General features: G+C 45.5%; 1 protein-coding gene across 1 annotated transcript in view; it reads right to left on the bottom strand.

The window, feature by feature from the left end:
- The window catches only part of CFAP276 (cilia and flagella associated protein 276), a 57922-nt gene extending 42412 nt beyond the window's left edge, over nucleotides 1-15510 (bottom strand). The window contains 3 exon segments of the mRNA XM_085651139.1: nucleotides 10199-10314; nucleotides 14011-14124; nucleotides 15348-15510. Of these exon segments, the coding sequence (XP_085507265.1) occupies nucleotides 10199-10314; nucleotides 14011-14124; nucleotides 15348-15428 (311 nt within the window). The 5' untranslated portion in view covers nucleotides 15429-15510.
- Between the last annotated feature and the right edge of the window lie 4538 nt (nucleotides 15511-20048).

Raw genomic sequence — 20048 nt, 5'->3', positions numbered from 1 at the left:
CTCTTGGAGGCAGTGGCACCCCACAGAACAGGAATGACTGGTTACTTACCGGTAATATTCATTACTCCCGAGTCGTAGACCTCCCTGTCACAGTCATTAATGCATGAGCAATAGCTCCTCCCACAGAACTTCCAGGCAAAAACTACCTTTGCCCCATCTCTACCCTCCAGGCCACTCCCACATCCTGTGGCTCATAACCCCTGACCCACTGCAGCACATCCTGTACCACCAAGCACAAGAAGCCAAACAGGGAGGGAGGGATGGGAACCAGGACTGTGACGGCGAGGTCTACGACTCGGAATAATGAATATTACCGATGAGGAACCGGTCACTACATCCTCGTCAGACCTCCCCGTCACAGTCATTACCGCATGAGCAGATACCAAAGCAAGAATTGGCTTCACCATAGAGCAGTAAACAGACTTTATTAGCACATGCAGAAAGTCACATCACCTGGCTAGAACGCAACACAGCATCCCCAAAACCACCAGACCCTGTCCCACCCACCACCAAATGATAATGGGACATAAAGGTGTGCAGGGTACTCCAAGTAGCGGCTTTGCAGATCCCAGCCATAGACGCCCCCTGAAAACAAGCTCAGGAAACAGCCACACCCCAAGTCGATCTTCCTTGCACCGACCCAGGCACCAGCACCCCACTAGCCTCATACGCCGCCCCCACAGCCCACCACAGCCACTGACCGAGAGTCGCACCAGAAGGCTTCAGACCCTGGCCCGCCAGGCCAAAGGTCAAAAAAGAGAATACACCTTACGAAAAGGTTTAGTACAAACCAAGTACACCCCAAGAGCCCCTTCTGCCACTGGCGCCCTCTTGTGGCTGGCTTTTGCCTCAATCGCAGCCGCACCTCATCCTCCAAACGAGGATCAGGACAGAACACGGGCAGAACCAGATCCTCCGAGCAGTGAAATGAGGAAGGGATCTTGGGAATAAAGGAAAGATCAGGAAAAAAACTCAAAAAGGGCTCAGAACAAAGCAAGGAACCCAACTCCCCAACCTTCCGGACCGAGGTAATAGCGACAAGGAAAACCACCTTGATCGTCAGAAAACGCAGAGACACCTCCCCCAGAAGCTCAAAGGGAGCAGACTGTAAAGCCCTCAGCACCAACAGAATATTCCAACCTGGCGTAAAGAACTTAACCACTGGCTTTTTGAGGAAACAGCTCCTCAACAACCGGGACACCAAAGGTACAACAGGCTCACATGCCGGACCTCGAAAGGCCTGCACCGCCATCCACAGAGCCCACAAGGAGGATACAGCCAGACCCAAGTCGAAGCTATCCTTCAGGAAATCCAAGGCATGCACAGGATCCACCTCCATAGCAGACCAGCCCCGATCCGTACTCCAACCCTGAAAAGAAACCCAGTGCTGAGCATAGGACTTAAGAGTCGAAGGGCGCCGGGACAGCACGATAAACGGAGCCACCTCAGGAGACCACCCCATAGCCACTAGGGTCATCCTCTCAACAGCCAGCCCGCCAGATGCAAGCGGATGAGACAATCCTGGGACAGAGGAAGAAACAACAGGGGACAAGGAACCACTGGCAACTGCCAGCAAGGGCCCACCGCCAACCTCAGTAACAGAGGGAACCAAGGTCTCCGGCTCCAGGCAGGTGCCACCAGGATTACAGAAGCCCTGTCCAATTTTACCTTCAGCAAGACCCTCGGAATCAAGGCAATCGGAAAAAAGGCATACATCAAGCCCTCCTCCCACCGAAAGGACAGCGCATCCACCCTTCAAACCGAGTCCGACTGATCCAGAGAGCAAAACCTCCCTCTCAAGATGTTTCCCGGGGCATCAAACAGGTCCACCAATGGGACACCGAACTTCGCCATCAGCCCCCCAAACACCTCCGGCGTCGAGCACATGTCCAACAGGGAGGGAAACAAACTGCTCTATCGATCCGCCTCGGAGTTCAAAACCCCCGGCGGATGCAACGCCCTCAGAGACGACAAGTTCAACTCTGCCCACAGGCAAATCTGCTGTGCTAACAAGTTGAGGGAAGCCACCTTCGCACTCCCCTGGTGGTTGACATAACATCCTACCACCGTGTTGTTCGTCCTCACCAGCACATCTCGTTGTAGGACCTAAGGAAGAAAATGGGCCAAGGACAACAGAATTCCCTCTGATTTGAAGACATCCCAGCTTCATTGACCAACCAAATTCCTTGAACAGACTCCTGGGCCAACACAGCCCCCAACCCAGCAAGCTGGCATCCGTAGTCCACACCAACTGCTCCTGGGACACAAAGGGAGAGCCCTGTGAGAGGTTTTGATCCTCCAGCCACCAGGACAATTCCTGGGAAATTTCCACACCTCCTGGAATTAACTGTTCGTAATCCTGAGACACCGAATTCCAATGCCCCAGAACATGATTTACCACAGGGACAAGTGCAACCAGGCCCAAGGAACAATCACCACTGTAGCAGACATCAACACCTAAACCCTTAACCACTGCCGAGTCATGGAAGAAGGGGAGAGCAACACCTTCCTCAGCTCTCGTACCATGGTCAGTCTGCGAGGCTCCAACAGGAAAACCTTTCCCAGCCTTGTGTTGAAGACCCTCCACCCAATGAACAGCAGTTCCCGAGTGGGGCACAGATGGGTCTTCTCCAAGTTCAGAATCCCACTCAAACTTCTGCAGGAGTCGTCAGACATCCTGGGTATGTGATTGAGCCTTAAGGAAAGAAGAGATCAACCAGTCATCCACGTAAGGAAACACCTGGAACCCCAAAGCATGCAATAACCCAAGCAAGGGCGCTAACACCCTTGTAAACACCCTAGGAGAGGCAGAGTGACAAAGGGCAATACCCCTTGGATGCCACGTGCACCGGCACATGAAAATAGTCGTTCAGAGAAGCCAGGTAATCCCCCACGGACAGGAAGGGCAGAATCATCTGTAGAGACACCATTTTGAAAGACCAATGAGGGTTACACAGATTCACAGCCTTCAGATTCAGCACAGGACGGAAGTCCCCATTGGGTTTTTGGATCAGAAACAGGATTTCGAGTAAACCACCCTATCCTGCCGACTCAGAGGCACCCTCACCACAGCCCCTTTGGAAACCAGGTCCTGAACCCCCTCCAAAAGAGCCCGACACTTGACTGGAGATCTGGGAACAGAAGTAGCCCGGAACACGTCCCCCGGCGGCTCCCCAAATTCGATCTGATAGCCCAGTCTGACAATCCATAGGACCCATTGATCGATGATGAACTCCTCCCATACTGGAAAAAAAGACCTGAGGCGACCCCCAACTGGAGCCCCCTCTGAACCCTTCCCATGGTCATGATTTGGAAGGACATGCAGCACCGGAGGCACCCTGCTGACCCCTGGACTTGTGGAAGGAAGGAACACCACGGCCACGTCCCCTACCACGAAAGGGCTGGGCGGCCACCTTCGATTGAAAAGCTTGCCCAAAAGCCCATTTATAACCAGCAAACCTCCCCTTCTGCGACGAGCGGACCAGAGCAACTTTTTGTCCTCCTCTGTATTTTTTATCAAAGCCTCCAACAGTTCCCCAAATAGTTTGGAGCCCGTGAAAGGAATCTTCATGAGTGCAGCCTTCTATGCTGCCTCTGCTTTCCAAGTCTTAAGTCACAAATGTCTCCTAGCTGCCACCGAGGCACCAGCTGCCGCCACCGCAACAGTAAGGGAATCAAAGGACAAGTCAGCCAGGAAACACAACTGCTGCTCCAACATTGTCAAAGACTCAGAGGGATCCTCCTTCTGTAACAGCTGCTCCAAAATACCCTGACAGTCCTTTAGAAAAGACTGCACCAGATAGCTAGTGTAAGCTGCAGAACAAACTGCAAGGTTGGAAGCTGCAAAGGACCTTTTCAAAGCCCCTTCAACTCGCTTGTCCCCAGGATCAGAAAGAACCGCATCCTTGGAAACCACCAGGCTCTAAGACGCCAGTACCGCCAGCAGTGAATCCACCTTCACCACAGAAGGAAATTCCTCTGAGAACACCTGTAATGGATATCTCTTGGCCAGAAACCGGGAGAAGGTATGTTTGTCAATATCCTTCCATTCCCCTTCCAGCACATTCTGTACCGACTTATGAACAGGAAGGCACTCAGGCTCCCTCCTTTGATAACTGGGTAAATAGTCCTCCGACTCATCACCCTCCGAGGGATCAGGGAACCCCAAACTGTCCCGCACATGTTGCAGGATACTGTGAAGGTAAAACCCTTGGACAAATCAACCCTTTACCTCCTCATCCGACTCTTCATCAGGATAAGGGACAGCCGGGGCATCCAACTTCTGCCTTTTAGGCCCCTTGAACTTCCTAGTCAGAAATGCTGCAGCCACTGCGGCTTCAATTATCTTCTGCACCTCCGATAAGGAAGGAGCAGAGGGGGGCCCAGCAACCAGCACCTCCTCCTCCTTACTTTTCTCTGACTGTTTGTCATCCATGACGAGCTACGGTCCGAGGAACACTCACAACCCATATAGGCCAACCAATCAACATCAGACCCCACAGTGTCCAATCAGAGAACACCCATAGATAAACCAGCCAATCCCAACAGGACAGGAGTCCAACCCCAAAGGCAGCTAATCAGAGAGACCCAAACTAAAAACCAACGACAGAACCCGGCCCTATGCGCCCGAGACAGAGCACCAGACGAACCACTCATGCTGGCCAACCACCAACACCGGGAGCCATATGTAAATAAAAATGCCCTAGATAAGAGACTCTGTTAAAAAACCCGGCCCTGTGGAATCTATCAACCAGGCGTAGCAGAAAACGCAGTCTGCAGCCCTCCCGCAAGCCCGTGTGAGCCCCAGCAGACCGGCCCTGAGAGACCGGACGCGTTTATCAGAGGCCAGGCATACATGCCCCCAAATGAGGTAACACGATCCCACTCTGAACGGACACGCGCCCCCAACGGCAAGAATGCCAATGCCCCCCCTTGCCAGGCGTGCCGGTAAAGCGCAGCCACAGACCAACAAACAAACCCCAAGGTGGTCCAGCTGAAGCAGAACTGTACCTGGAAGGGGAAACCCCAAAAAGCACAGGTAGGCAAATATTGTGGGTGAACATGCAGCACGACATTGAAAGCATAGTCCCGGTACAGCAGGGACTTGAGGCATAACCCTACACAACGGTCGCTACAGCATACCGCCGCACACTCACCTGAACAAGAACTGAAGGCAGCAGTCACCTCCAGTAGAGAGCCTCGCTCGATCATGTCTGCAGAAAAAACACAAAAGGATGTGCTGCAGTGGGTCAGGAGTTGTGAGCCACAGGATGTGGGAGTGGCCTGGGGGGTAGGGATGGGGCTAAGGGAGTTTTTGCTTGCAAGTTCTGTGGGAGCAGCTATTGCTCATGCGTTAATGACTGTGATGGGGAGGTCTGACTCGGAGGTGATACACATTATTGCTGCGTCTACACCTAGAGGAAAAAAAGCATACAGTAATGTCCTCTCAGGCAATTTAGCAGCAGAAAAGGCATGTGTGAGAGGGGAAATAATGAGACTTAGACCGCCACAAGAGGGAGGCCCAGAAAAACACACTCCGCTTACAATCACATGTCTTCAAAAACATGCACTAAATCCGCTGTTTACATCCAAGGCTGCAAAAGGTCAGTTTAAGCTAAGACAACACCACTACGAGAGGAGAAAAGGCAGGGAGACTCCTCGCCATGCTGGTTAGACAATAGAAACCCAACTTGCCACACCCACACTAAGAGACAAATAGGGCACCATAGTAACTCACCCGCTAGATAGCCTCAACACATTTTAAAAGTACTATAACACATTCTATACGGCAGAATGCTCCCAATCTAAACCATCAGGGGACATCCGCATTTCACCTACCACGACGGCATGGACCAAACAGGCATGCTAAACCAAGACGTTACTGAAGAAGGGATAGCACAAGTCATCAATGAACTCCCATATTACAAGGTGTCTGGACTGTGTGTTCTGGCAGAATATTATCGACTCAATAAACATGCCCTGGCACAAATACTATGCATATTGTTTCAAGAAATAAAAGATGATAAATCCCCTTTAAGGGAAATGATTTGACCTAAAATTACATAATTACTGAAACCTGGGAAATGTATGCTAGCCTGCACCATTAATATGCAGATCAGCCTCATAAATGTGATCATGAACGTTTTTGCAAAAGTACTGGCCAATCACCTTAAACAAGTCATACCCATGCCAATACACCAGGGTCAGATGGACTTTTTCCACATATCTCCTCCGCGTCCAATTTGAAATTGCTCTTCCAGTTACTTTAGCTTGTGAAAGCTAACACAGATTAAAAGGTGGTGCTCTCAAGGGACGCTGAGAAAGCGTTTAATAGGGTAGAGTGGCCTTACCTGTTACACATGCTGGAATGCTTTAACCTAGGGGAACAATTCCTGAAAATGTCAAATAGCTGTTCACTAATACATTGGCAGTGGTTGGCTGAAACAGACACGTATCAATGGACCTTAAGATACAAAAAGGAACAAGACAAGGATGCCTTCTTTCTCCACTGCTATTTGTCTTAGCATTAGAACCTTTAGCAGTGGCCATAAGGAAAAATAAAGACATTGAAGGCATCAGGGTAAAGTTGGGGAACACAAGGTACTTCTGTTCGCAGACGACATACCAGTCACACTTTCCAACCTCCAACTCTCCATGGCATACCTCTTACACAAAATCTTTAGATTATCTTTATTCTCCGGGTACAAAATAAGCTGGGGAAAATGCAAGACTTATCTTTAACACAATACACAACAGTAACTGTGACAACAGAGCATCAAATCATGTGCAAACGGAACAATCTGGAATATTTAGGGATCATTGAAACACAAAATTAATTCAGATAGTTTAAAATAATCTAGATCTACTAATCACAAAAGTAAAGTTAGATTTACAAAGATGGTCCTCACTTAACAGTTCTATGCAGAGCAGGATACAAGTGTATGAAACTAACATGATGGCCCGCATTAACTACATATTCCAATGCTCCCACTACGTATACCTGCACGCATGATCTGTGAGCTCACCAAGTTACTGAAGGCATTCATCTGGGCAGGGAGAAGATCACGGCTAAAAATAGGTAAACTGCATGCAGCAACATAGTGCGGCAGGCTATGACTACCGCTTGCTGATCATTACTGGCTTGCTTTTCAGCTAGCATCTATACGATACGTGTTACACACAAGCCTTGATAAACTCAATGGGTTCTCACAGAAAGGTCAATCAAGGAAGAATTTGGTAGTCTTTATCTATTTTACACCGGAAACAAACTACCTTCACTGACATTTAACCTGATCCTACAAGTGACAATCTGTGTATGGTGGCGTGGCTACGAGACACTAGGGGAAGATAATGCCCTCCATACAGGGGCATCTCTATGGGGCTACTGGAAAATATGCATGGGAGTGGATGAACCAACATGGAAGCACTTCATATACAGAGGTTTCAAAACAATTGACCACCTTCTTAAAGATGGTAGACTAAAACCTTTTGCTGAGGTCCAAGCGGAGTTTAAGATACCAAGAAGCTTATCCTGGGACTTTCAAAGACTACACCCTACATGGCAAACCACACACTCTCCTTATTACTTACGTACCTTTGTAAATGGAGAATGCTCAAAGGAGTGGTGTCAGGCTTATATACAATTATTACAGATAGTATGTTCTCTTGCGCTACATCAAGAAACTTGAAGGCCTGGTGGCAAATCAGCTACAACTAGACTACACAGATAATGACTGGACGGTGCTATTAGCAGAGCATGATAACGCTCTGAGAGAAGCCCGTTTAAAATTCAGCTACTTCAAGATAATTCACTGCCGGCACTGGTCTCCAAAAAGACTATATGATACTGGGGTATTACCAGGAGCAGCCCGTTGGAGTTGCAAACTCCCTAGTGATACTGCACATATCCTTTGGGAGTGCCCGACCCTCGACCAATACTGGAAAGATGTATGCGAACTATTTGACAAACATCTTGGGACACATAGGTCCATTAACCTACCAGGATTCTCTTTTGCATGACAGCACAGACTACTCCACAATCACATGCCAGACGACTAGGTGGTTTCAATGGTCCTAGCAATCGCCAAACTCTGTATACTCAGACAATGGAAAAACCCACATAGCGCCGACCTACAGATGTGACTACAAAAAATATTTTTAAAACGGCTGCATACGAACTGGTCATCTACCATATAAGTGACCAAATGGAAAAATTTGATAGAAGCTGGCTGGATTCATGTTCAACCCCATAGATTACGTCGAGGTGCCCTGTGCCACATCATGACTTACTTAGACTACTACGTCAACGATAGTTGCGAATCTGAAGGGTCAGTGCGGATTGATACAAAATCTATCAGTAAATTAGTATCACAGCAAGGGAAAGGATGAACACCAAAAAAATACAGCCAGCGCTCTGGCCTTGAACAAATAAGCGCAATTTTGTAGACAAGGGATTGATTCAGGTTCCCAATACCCTAGTACACAACACCAAGAGTAGGTCACCGCATCATAGGGGCCAACATCAACACTAACACCTTGAATAAGATTGGAAAGGAGGCACGTAATAAATCACATAGGCAAATTAGCTGTTTCGAGGGGCCTGGAATCGAAAAAAACTGACAGGACATAATACATGCTCGCTAAGAACTCCACAAATTAGTGTTACATGGTCTTTCGAGACAGTGATACACGAACAGCACAGTCATCAGATGGTACAAACAAAGGGACACATTCATGAATGAGGACATAAAGATAGAGGTACAGAACGCCTTGAAATTGAGCGTGTAATGACACTGATAGATTAGTGACGATGCTTTGTTATGTTGTTTTATTTTATAATTATTGTTGGAACTGCAGAGCTCACATTGCTGGCTCTAACTATACTTGAATATATTCAAAATCTCAATAAAAAAAATGTTAAGTATCAAAAAGAAACAGTATGGGCAGAGTTATGCTAGAAGAGGGCTGGGTTCTAATTGTCAAATGCTATAGAGTGAGAGTGCTGCAGCTTCGCTGAGGTGTTTGGGCAAACGCCAAGCATGTGGACCCCATCGCTGAAGTTAAAGGCGCGATGAAGGTCAGGAATCAACTTTGCTAGCCTGGCCATGTTGAAGTCGATGCCAGAATGGCAGGAGATGCCACAGGTAGCTACAGGCCAAGAGTATGACTGAAAGACAAGTCTCAATACAGGAAGAGGATAGCTGCTGTATGTGAGGGCTTTAATACTCTGGCACATAGAGGTAACATGGAACAGAGATGAGTGGGTGCACTAGACAAGGTGCCGGGCTAGAAAAGGTGCCAGGGCACTAGAATACCAATGAGCTGTACCATGCTAGATTGAGGTAAACATTAGGGGTGGGCGGAATTTGCGGAATTAACCTTCGCAAATTATCGCGAAAATGTTTAAAATTATCGCAAACAAGCAGAAATATCGCGAAGATGCGGAAGTTTTTTTCCGGCATGTTCGCGAGATTTTCTGCATGGTTGCGGGTCGCCAACTTACCCATGTGGTTGCTTGCGGGCGCGGCCATCTTGTTTTGAGTTGTTCTCGCGGTGCATGATCGCGAGAAGAAAGACGTGATCGCGCGACGCATGACGTCACTGCGGGCGCGAACTGTCGCGAGACAGCGCAAATGGCTAAAAACAATACAACATCTCATGGAGAACGCGACCGGATCAAGAAAACTTGTCGGCGAACGCAGGGATTCAGGTAAGGCGATCGCGCGCGCGGGAGAATGTATTATTTTACAGCGCGAGCAAGAAACAAATTATCGCCAAGCTGCGGAAACCGGAATTTTTGACATTTTCGCGCTCTCCGCGGAACGCGAAAATGTCAAATTATCGCAATTTCCGCGAACGGAACGAAATTTTCGCCCAGGCCTAGTAAACATACAAAACTGTGTGCAACAGGTGGAGTATCCGGAGGGCACCGTACATCGAAACTATAATGAACTGACATAGGTGTAATCATGGTGGTGGTATGGAAGTAGACATCCTGTACTAAAAACACAAGAGGTGTTTCTTTCCAGCAGGGCTCTGCTTTGGCAGAGAAAGATGAACATTTACTCAAGTCACAATGTAAAACATTAAAGACCGCTTGTGGACCTTTTGCATCAGCAAAGCATGCTGCGGAGCCTGGTAGAGGTGCAGTGGCAGAGCTTTGAGTCTAAAGAGAGGATAGCGCAGCAGCATGTCTCACCCGTGATCCTCTGTGAAGGTCTCTCTTTGGAAGACAGTCTCATTCTTGGGAAGAAGCAAATCAATCTGGTGATATTACATTGACTTTAAATTGAGATCCAAGCTGTCATGTGGTGCCTATTATAGAAGAAAGTAAGAAAAAGAGGCTGTAAACAACATTATTATTATTAATTACCTGCTCATGCAATTCTGGTTTCAGAAAGACACAGGCCACGTGCTCTTGTTGCTGGCAAGACGTGAGGTGTGTTTGGGGGATTTCTGTGTGCAGTGCTGCCAAACAGGTGTTTCTGCAACAACTGGGAATACAGCTCATGGTAGGCAATTTTCATTTCGCAATCTCTTCTTGTGTGTCGATTTAGATACCGTATATAGGTTTCCTGATTTATGTCGTTATATAGGCATAATTCGCCTTGCCCATATTTAGGCATAGAAATCCTACCCTTATTTAGGCATTATCCATGCTAACCAAATACAGGCATGGCCACCTACATCCGTTCATCTATGTCACAATGAGTTATTGGAAAACCAGACTCTAAAGCCTTTAGGACTTCCCCTTGCTTGGATATTGATTTCTCCAAGAACTCATTTATTATGCATGAACATCTATTCCTTAGGGGTTCATTCATGACGTTCTTCTGCCCGACTTTTACGTCAATACTGGCATTCCTAAACACCTTCAAGGTATAAATATACCTTCATTTACCATGGCAAACCACGGTTCGGCTGCCTACTTGCACGACGCGGCTCGCCATGGCAAGTTCCGAAGGAAGTCAAGTCCCCGCCTGAAGCACTGACCAGACACTGTCATCCTCCTCGCAGAGAATACAGCTCCAGTGTTTCTGACTCCCCTTGCGGGGTATTAGAGATCGAGACTCCTCGGAAAGAGATTCCAACCTCACTCATTCTAAGGTATGGAGCGGACTAGAACCTAGAGGGACTTTTGGCAAATCTTGGCAACGATAGCTAAACTAGACTACAGACAAACAGCACCTACTTTTTACCTCGTACTACACTTAGGTTAGGTACGCTGGGGTAGAACTAGCTAGAAGCATCAGATGAGTATTAACATTTTAGCCTGTGTTATGTATGTATGTATCTTTATGAATATCTGTCATAGCTACAAACCATGCTATTGAAGTATTATTTTATCTTACTGCTAACGCTGTACATATTATACTTCGCATTCTGTCTTATGATTGTAGCTGTTCATATCTCTTGCACGAGAAATAAGACTGTTCAATAAACCCTTTTTATTGAAACGCCCGTCTCTCTATTTCTGTGCAACTCTGTAGAAATGAAGCATGCACGATTGACTGAGTGAAACTGTTATCTATTGTTTACACGATTCTGAGATTGTTCCGATTCTAAGGAAAACAAAGTTGTCATGTTTATGCGGTTGTCAGAAACTAATCCTTTCTTGTTTTTTCGAGAAGTTTTCTAGTGACCTCTGAGTTAACTGGCACACACAAGTAATTAAGTTTAATGTACTCGATAGAGACATACTGACCTCAGTCCTATGTCAAAACTATAGTGTATATTATTCCAATGCGCAGAGCCTATCATGGATATAGGAACTACTCTACACTCTGTCCTCTCTTCGACTTTACATGATGCTTCTTTTAATTAAGTGTTGTGAATTCATAGATATTTCCACTAGTTGCAATACTCTTTAGGTCAACAAGCTCAAGAACACTCCTTTGCCTCATGTTGTACTTGTTTTAAGGTGAGTTAAATAACACATCCTATCTACTCGGAGCACAAATGAGCTGGTCATTTGTAAAGGGAGTGGGACAGCATGTATGTGTGAAAAGTATCATTATTCAACCTATTCAAGGTCCGATGGTCAGTTCTATGGGCCACTGGTAACCAAACTAGTCATTAACGTTTGCGATTAATAGGGTCATTCTTCTTGAAGACTCAACGGCATAAGAACTGCCAGAAGCTGAACAGGCTGGCGGCGTTATTGAAATGTTCAAGCTCAACAGCCAGTGGTGAGTCGTGTTGACTCTTCAGCTATCTCACCTTTAACAGAGGATTTGGGGTTCTTGCATGTTGTATGTGACATGAAGACACACTGGAAATAAGGGCCAAGTACTCACTTCTGAATTTGCCACATTCAGATACAGACGGATCCATCTCATTCTGTTCTGAAATGTTGGAAGACAGCTCTTGGCAGGACCTGGTCTCCAGGCAGTGCCGGGGTACAATGCTGTAAGAACTATGTTTACTTTATGTCCTTTCCACTCCTCAGCAATCGCTAATCCACTCCTTAGCAATCACAGATCCCCTCAGCAGCATGTAGGAGTCTGCTGAGGGGCTCAAGGTGGGACAGGAGGCCAACCCTTCAATATTGTCCATGGTCAAAGAGTGCAGGATCTCACTGGCTATCCACAGCAGTTTGGTGAGTTTACATCTACAGAAGGAAGTCATGTCCCGCCATGTGAAAGCCGCCACATTCAAAGGAACAGCTGAGCCTCAATAGCTCACTGAGATGCACTCATGTTTCAAAACCGGAAGAAAATGCATTTCCTGTAACCTAGTACTGTCTGTCCTATACTTTCTCGCCATACCACTGAGTATTCTTCTTCTAGAGTTGCTCTTTTGCTTAATTGTATTTCTTAGACATTTTTCTTGCTAGTTAAATGTTTCTCTGTAAAGCACACATATCCTCCAACTCCCTCCCTAAAGTCGAGGTAGTGTATATAAGCAACCATGAATAAATAAATGTTTGGATCAAGATGACTGGAAATGTACCAAGAATTTGGACGGAGCTAATTTACCATTCAGTACTACTTAAATGGGACACACCCTTGAGGATTCTATAAAAAGTGAACCACATTTCTGGTATGTCTCATTCTGAAACAGCTGGCAAATTGTTACCACATCTAAGGACATCCTAGTCATGATGGTCATAGAATGTAAATGTTAAGATAATGTGCGGAACATACAGTCTGTCAGTCTAGTCAATATTATGATCGTGCTAGCAAGAGCCCAATATTTAAGAAATCTTTGTTCTATAAATGGGCGCAGATTTGGGTTGGACTGGTCCAGAAAACCAACCTTTGAGCATGCAGAGTAGTTTGTCGCTGGTACAAAATGTATTTTGCTTAGAATGCTCTTCTGCCACAACTGCAAGTCACCAAAGTCACCATGTACTTTAGCCCAGGAAATATGGTTTTGTAGCAAGCTCGTGGTGGTGTGAGATGTACACCCACCATGTCATTCCTACAAGTAGTATTAACAAATTGTGGTAAGATAGGCTTCCTTGCCCTCTATTGAGTTTTCGAAATACTTTGATTAGCCATTTCCAGGGACATGAAGGCTGTGCAGGGGATGTAACTGTTGAGGCATTAAGCAAGCAAGGCTAACTAAGATCATTACGCGAATAGGAGATAGATAAAGCAATGTAAAGAATCAAGGAATAAACTTGGACCAGCTTTAGAAGAGTCACAGAGCAAAATGCATAGCGTTTGAATAGCATATCTGATCAAAGAAGAGAGAAAAGACCTTGCCCACCAAGAGCTGCCACTGGTAATTATCTGCTAGAATATATGTTGGCAGAAGATTAGGGCTTTTGGGCACCCAGCAGTGCAGGTGACCCCATGAAGCACAGGTTGCATGCATCCTACAACGTAATCCTTACTTTATTAAGCTCTTATATTACACTGTAAGACTCTCGAGATCATTAGACATACCTTTCAGGTGGGGTCAGCTGCAGGTAGCATGTAAAAGAGTTGCAGATTGAAAAGGGAATAATAAGAAAATATTTATTTGCATGTTATAAATAAATAACAAATGTATCAGACAACTTACCTTGGGGTCGAAATAACAAACATCTTTTCTTGCACTGGAGAGTGTGGCGGTGGCGTTGAGCCGGATCCAGTGATCCTCATTCTGAGCTAGGTGTGTTGGTTTGGAATAAGACCTCTACAAAATGTACAAAATTATCATGTGCATGGGTTTATATAAAAATAAAAAAAGTTTTACCTTCTGAATAGAAACATCTTCTGCAAAACTCTCAATGTAAACTTAGTAGCAGCTGGTGAAGCGGCAGTGGGAGAAAGGGGACAGGCAAGAAATGTAGACTATGGGCAAGGCCACTTGAATTATGCGGTAGAATTAACTAAATTATGCAGCAAGAAAAAGCTAATTATGCGGTCCGATCAGGCAGGTTCTGTGATACTGTTATTCAATTATTTTGGCGTTTTTACGCTTAACGCTGTCTGGGCAAAGGTTTCAACTCATTAGCACCAGTGTAACTCCAAAATACAGCAGTACGCGACTGGAAGAGTAAGACGACAATTGCAAAGTGCACTCCATGGAGCGGCAGTAAAAAAACAGTGGGCAGGCAGAGAATAAAGGTGGGCTGCAGCGGAAGCAGGCTGAACAAGCATTGGCATAGCCAATAGGTCTCGCCTTTGGGACCTTATAAGTGTTTAGCCATGCAACAGTTGCATAGCTAAATACTTATAAGGTCCCCAAAGCGAGACCTATTGGCTATGCAAAGCGGCCGCGAAAGTGATCGCGATCATACATCAAAGCGGCCGCGCCCGCGCACATGCACTGTAGGTCTAGGCCTGCCTGGTAGCACTTTTTGGAGCCCTCTCAAAAAGTCTCGCCAGACCAGCGCATGCGCTGGGTCAGGCGAGACCTAAAAAGGGGGCGGCAAGTTGACGATGGGGCATTACAATGTAATCTTACAGCTAAATAGAGGATTTCGAGGGAAGACCGAGTCTTACAAGGGGTGGTAAAGGCAGAGGTGATATTCTATGATTTAAGATTAACGATTTTACTTGTGTTTCTTTGTGGAGCTGTTCGTTGCCATACAGTTATATACTTCTGCACACGGTGAATGCGATTCTAGGGAGCGTAGGAGGAGATTACAGAGAGGCAGCAGCGAAGTGGGTTGAGTTTAGGGTAGGCGGAATTCTAAAGGGGTACAGACAACACTCAGTAAGGATCCACATTAAAAGACGGCACTTTGGGTGATGACTGAAGTGAGTAAAACAATGCAGAGAGAGTTCGCACAGAAAAGCAAAGATGACGGATAGATCAGAAACTTATTTTTATAGAGGAATAGCATTGCACAAGGTCAAGGTGGGATGAGAGGGGGGTGGCACTGCGCCAAGGAGGCTTTTAATGCACAATACCTGTTCTACTGGGCCAAAGCTGCAGTAAGTGCCGTCGTTCTCGTACTTGGGGTACGGGAGGGGTTCTCGGATGGTCGGCATAGCTGGATCCAAACACTACTCCCAGTCCCTATTCCGGGTGACCAGTGCTCAGACCAGTCTCTCTTGCACTCGGAGGCGACTCGGAGCCCGCGGGTGGTTGCTAGGAAACGGTACACTATGACGTATGAAAGCTCGTTCTAGCGAGGACCGTAAATGAGACAAAGAGAAAGGACAAGCATAATTGTCTGACTAAGCGTGGTGCTATCACGGATCTGGGAGCGCTTTCCTCAGGAGTATAAAACAAAAAAGAACTATCTACATCCAGAAATGAAGTCACCTTCGAGATCTGAGTACCGTAGCTTGTTTGAGGAAAATTGTAGGCGTGAAAAATTTCAGCACAGTAGTTGCGGCGAGGGCTTTAAGTGGAATGAAAAAACTAGGGGGTCTCACAAAGGGGCACGTCCGATATAATTAAGGGAACGGCTTAAAAATGGGCAAGGTAAAAAATTAATTATGTGCTTAGCATAGTGTTGTCCCACCGACTGGTATTTTGCTGCTTCTGTCATTGCATCCAGATATATAATACAACCAGTAACAAAACACATCCAACAAGTCAGAGCAATTGGCTTTACCAGTGGCTGTTAGATAAATAAGCAACAAATATGGCTTCGTAGTAGATAATATTAACAATGCTTCAGTTTTGAAATGATGAGACTGTAAAATAAATATACAGAGTCTCTTTGAAATAACATCTAAGGCAGTGAAGGATGGCACTGCTGCAGAGGAAAGATGTATTTTTTCACCCTGAAGGTGAGGGCAAAAATGGAGAGCCCGATAGAGACCCGTCTCAGCACCTGCTTTTTAGGTCTCGCTGAGCCATCGCATGCGCTGCTCCGAGACATTTAGCATCAGGGTTTTCAAAGTGCTGCCACAGCAGGCTTTTGGTGGCCTAGCGCTTGCGTTCACGCGAGCGTGCACGCGCGCAGCCGCCATCTGCCTCCCTTCTAGCGCTTCCCGGCTGACCGAGCTTAGCCGTGTATGATTTCATTACAGGAACGGAGGCTACATTATGCATCATCCTTTAATGCAGTCTCCAAGCAGCCGCATTACATCACAATAACAAGTATTCCAGAATAGAATATAGCAAATACATAAAGGGCATGAGCCAAGTACAATCTGCCTCTTTTAAATGCGGCTCTGAGCAGATAAGTGGTCTACTTTTCTCCTACTTTAACCTTTATTTAATGTATTATACATACTTACTTTTATCATGGGTCAATTCCCCACCCTCCCCCTATTTCTTGCCTCCACACCGATTTCCAATTTATGGAAATTTCCCCCCCCCCTCGTTATTAATGTCTTATTCTGCATATTGCTCGCTAACCTCTCTTTTTTTTCAGGTCCGGTAAGTTTTTTTTCCTCGATTCATCGTATATTTTACACATTTTTCTCTTGCTCTATCCTTTCTTTTCTTTCACAGTTTACCCCCTCTCACCTCACTAAGCGAGATATTTTTTACAAATTGTTTACCTTACTCTTAATTCACTTTCATTTCAAATATCGCCCCGTAATAATGCTCGCTCCGTCTCCCCTCAAGCCGACGAGCACTGTTTAACTTTAGAGGAGCGATCCTTGGCAACAGCGATGTCGCGCACTCGCGTTGCCAAGGTACCTTCCTCAATTACTCTGCTGACAATGCGAGCACTCTCTCGGGCTTGAAGCGCGTGTTTCAGTTCCATGGCAACGCGGGACAGCAGCTGATCAGGAGTTTTTAACATCAGTTACTCGATCAACTCCCGATCAGCTGCTTCTGCTTCCACTTCTGTTAGGCAAGTCATGGTCTACTTAAGGATATATTTTCCAAGCCTTCAATACCAAAAAAAAAAAAAAAGAGAAGAGAAGGGCTACGTTTATTCTTAGGGTATTAATTACCTATAGTTCGAATTTGAGGCTATTTAATTCCTAACTTTCTTTTCAATACTAGCCTCTTTCTACCCATCTTCATCATGTCTGATTCAGATTCAGACGATGGATCTGCCCCTACAGCCAATATTGAGCATGAAGCTTTAAAAAAACTCCTACATCTATAGATGAAAAGCTGTATGATTGACACTATTAATAAAGTCATGTCCGCTAAGAGTTCTCTCCCTTCAGAGGCTGAAACGATACACGAGATCCTTAGTGATGATATTAATACTTCCAGGGGTAAAAGATTGAAAAAAAACAATAACATAGAAAAGTTAACCCCTAAGAGCACCTCGGGAGGTCCTTGCACCTCAAGTAATTTTGGAGGTCCTAGCACCTCATCTTTTAACGGAGGTCAACGCACCTCATTCTCCCTAGGTGTCCCTCGCTGCACAACATATTCAGGTGTCCCTAGCGGCATAAAATATCCGGGTGTCCTCAGTGGCACAAAACATTTGAGTGCTCATGACTCAATGGGAGACAATGAATTTATTAATCTGAATGATGACAATGCCTCTGATACCCCTGATGAATACATTCTGGACTTAGATGAGGACGATGACCAAGACCTTTTTAATATTGAAGATGCTACATCATCTTCCAAGGATATTATTATCAATCCTCTGGGTGAAGAAATGTTCTCACCTGTAAATCTTAAACACCCTAGAAGTTCAGAATGGTACCCTCAAGAACACGTGGCCAAATTTATTAATAAATGGCTCAGATACCCATTAGAACCTCATACTCGCAACATCCTTAGAGCAGAATGCTCTAGACCTTCTATTGAAAACAAAACATGCCAAACTCCAAACCTGGATCCAGAACTGATAACATTTCTCTTTAAGCTCGGTCGAGATCCTAGAAAAGGAATGGAGAGATCGCTTAAAGGCTGCCAAGACCGTCTCCTTGACGTTCTGGGTCCGCTATCCAGGATTATTGATGCAGCAGAGGACAGTCATGTAAATGGAACGCCACTCGACCTAAACCTGATCAGAGGCTGGAGCCAAAGGGCTCTAATTCTTCTCGGCAATGCTAATGCCAGCCTCAATGCTGAAAGACGGAGAGTTGTCATAACCAAAATCAATCCTAAACTCTCCGATATGGCTGACAAAGAAACTTCAGAAAACCCTAAAGGTCTCCTCTTCGGCAAATACCTTATTAAATCTTTAGGTAATTACGTTTCTACCTTCACTGCCCTAGACAAGGCACAACAAAACATGCGAAGGGTCTTCAACCCGAACCTTTTTGGGAGGGCCAGAAGAAGGGGCCTCTCTTCCGGCCGTTTCAATCAAAGGCCCTTTACAAGATCACGCGGTGGCTTCGGAAGAGGCTTTCAACAAGCCAACAATCCTCAGTTCTACCCCCAAAGAGGGAGAGGTATGCGTTCCAGAGGTTATAGATCATGTGGAAACTCCTTTAACAACAGCAACAACCCAAGTAAGTGCTCTTCACTTTCCTCTGCCCCTTTCTTTCCCACCAAAGGTAGGAGGGAGACTCAGATTCTTTTTAAAAAAATGGAAACTAATTACTCAAGATCCTTGGGTTTTAAATACTGTCAGGGGTTTTACAATAGACTTCTCAGAAATACCCTCACAAAGTTCTCTCCCTTCAGTCATTCCAGTTTCTCTAGAACAACAAAAGATAATAGAAGAGGAAATCTCCTCCATGCTCCAGAAAGGAGCAATAATAGAAGTTTCCCTGGAAGATCTCAGGTTCATAAGCACCCTCTTCCTCGTAAAGAAAAAGGACAAAGGGTGGAGACCCGTTATAAATCTAAGACAACTGAACACATTTCTGATTTACAGACACTTCAAAATGGAAGGAATCCATCTTCTCAGAGACCTTCTCTTAGAAGGAGACTGGTTGGTAAAATTAGACCTAAAGGATGCCTATTTCACAATTCCTATGGCCAAGATCCATCAACCCTTCCTTCAGTTCCTCTGGAAAAATCGTCTATATCAATTCCAAGCTCTTCCTTTCGTCGGTCCCTTGGTGTTTTACAAAGGTTATGAGGGCTATCCAATTTCAAAAACTTTATTTCGACAATTAAGTCATAAAAAGTAGCAAACATCACCTATTTACATCAACATTAAAAACTGTGCCAATACTTATCATATAGCAAGTCATGAGTTACACTACTTATTCATTTACATTAAAAAACATTAAAACCTATACCTACAATCAGTTAAGAACATTTCATATTTAAATTACAGTTTTCAATACTCAACGATATAGGCCCCATAAGACAGCAGGATAACCTAATTAGACAAATTCTATTTACCCGAAGGTAAATGAATGGGTTAGCAAATGAATATAAAGGAGAATGACTATAATTAGATATCTATCTATCGGAAGCTTCTAAGAAGATTTGCCTGGACCGTATGATCCATGCCCACTTCATGAATTTAGCCATTGCAATTGCAATTATCGGGCTTGGGTCTGTACACAGGATTCTTAGTGCCACCTCGTGTTTTCTGGTGCCTAAGAGCCGGCAAACGGGTAATACCCATTTCTTGCGAGGGAGCACGTAAAGGGGGCAAAAGAACAAAAAATGACTCAAAGATTCAGTCAGATCGCTACAATTGGGGCATTTATCCACATTTCCCTTAGTCCATTTAGAAGTGAATGTACAGATGGGAAGGGTGCCAATCCTGAATTGAAAATAGAGTTTGCGATCGACTGGTATTTCTATCAGACCCCAAAATGGTTCCTGTC

This window comes from Triturus cristatus, chromosome 1_1 (assembly GCF_964204655.1).
Source record: "Triturus cristatus chromosome 1_1, aTriCri1.1, whole genome shotgun sequence".
Taxonomy (NCBI): Eukaryota; Metazoa; Chordata; class Amphibia; order Caudata; family Salamandridae; genus Triturus; species Triturus cristatus.
The sequence above is the reverse complement of the archived record's forward strand: the minus strand, read 5'-3'. Positions and strand labels throughout refer to the sequence as shown.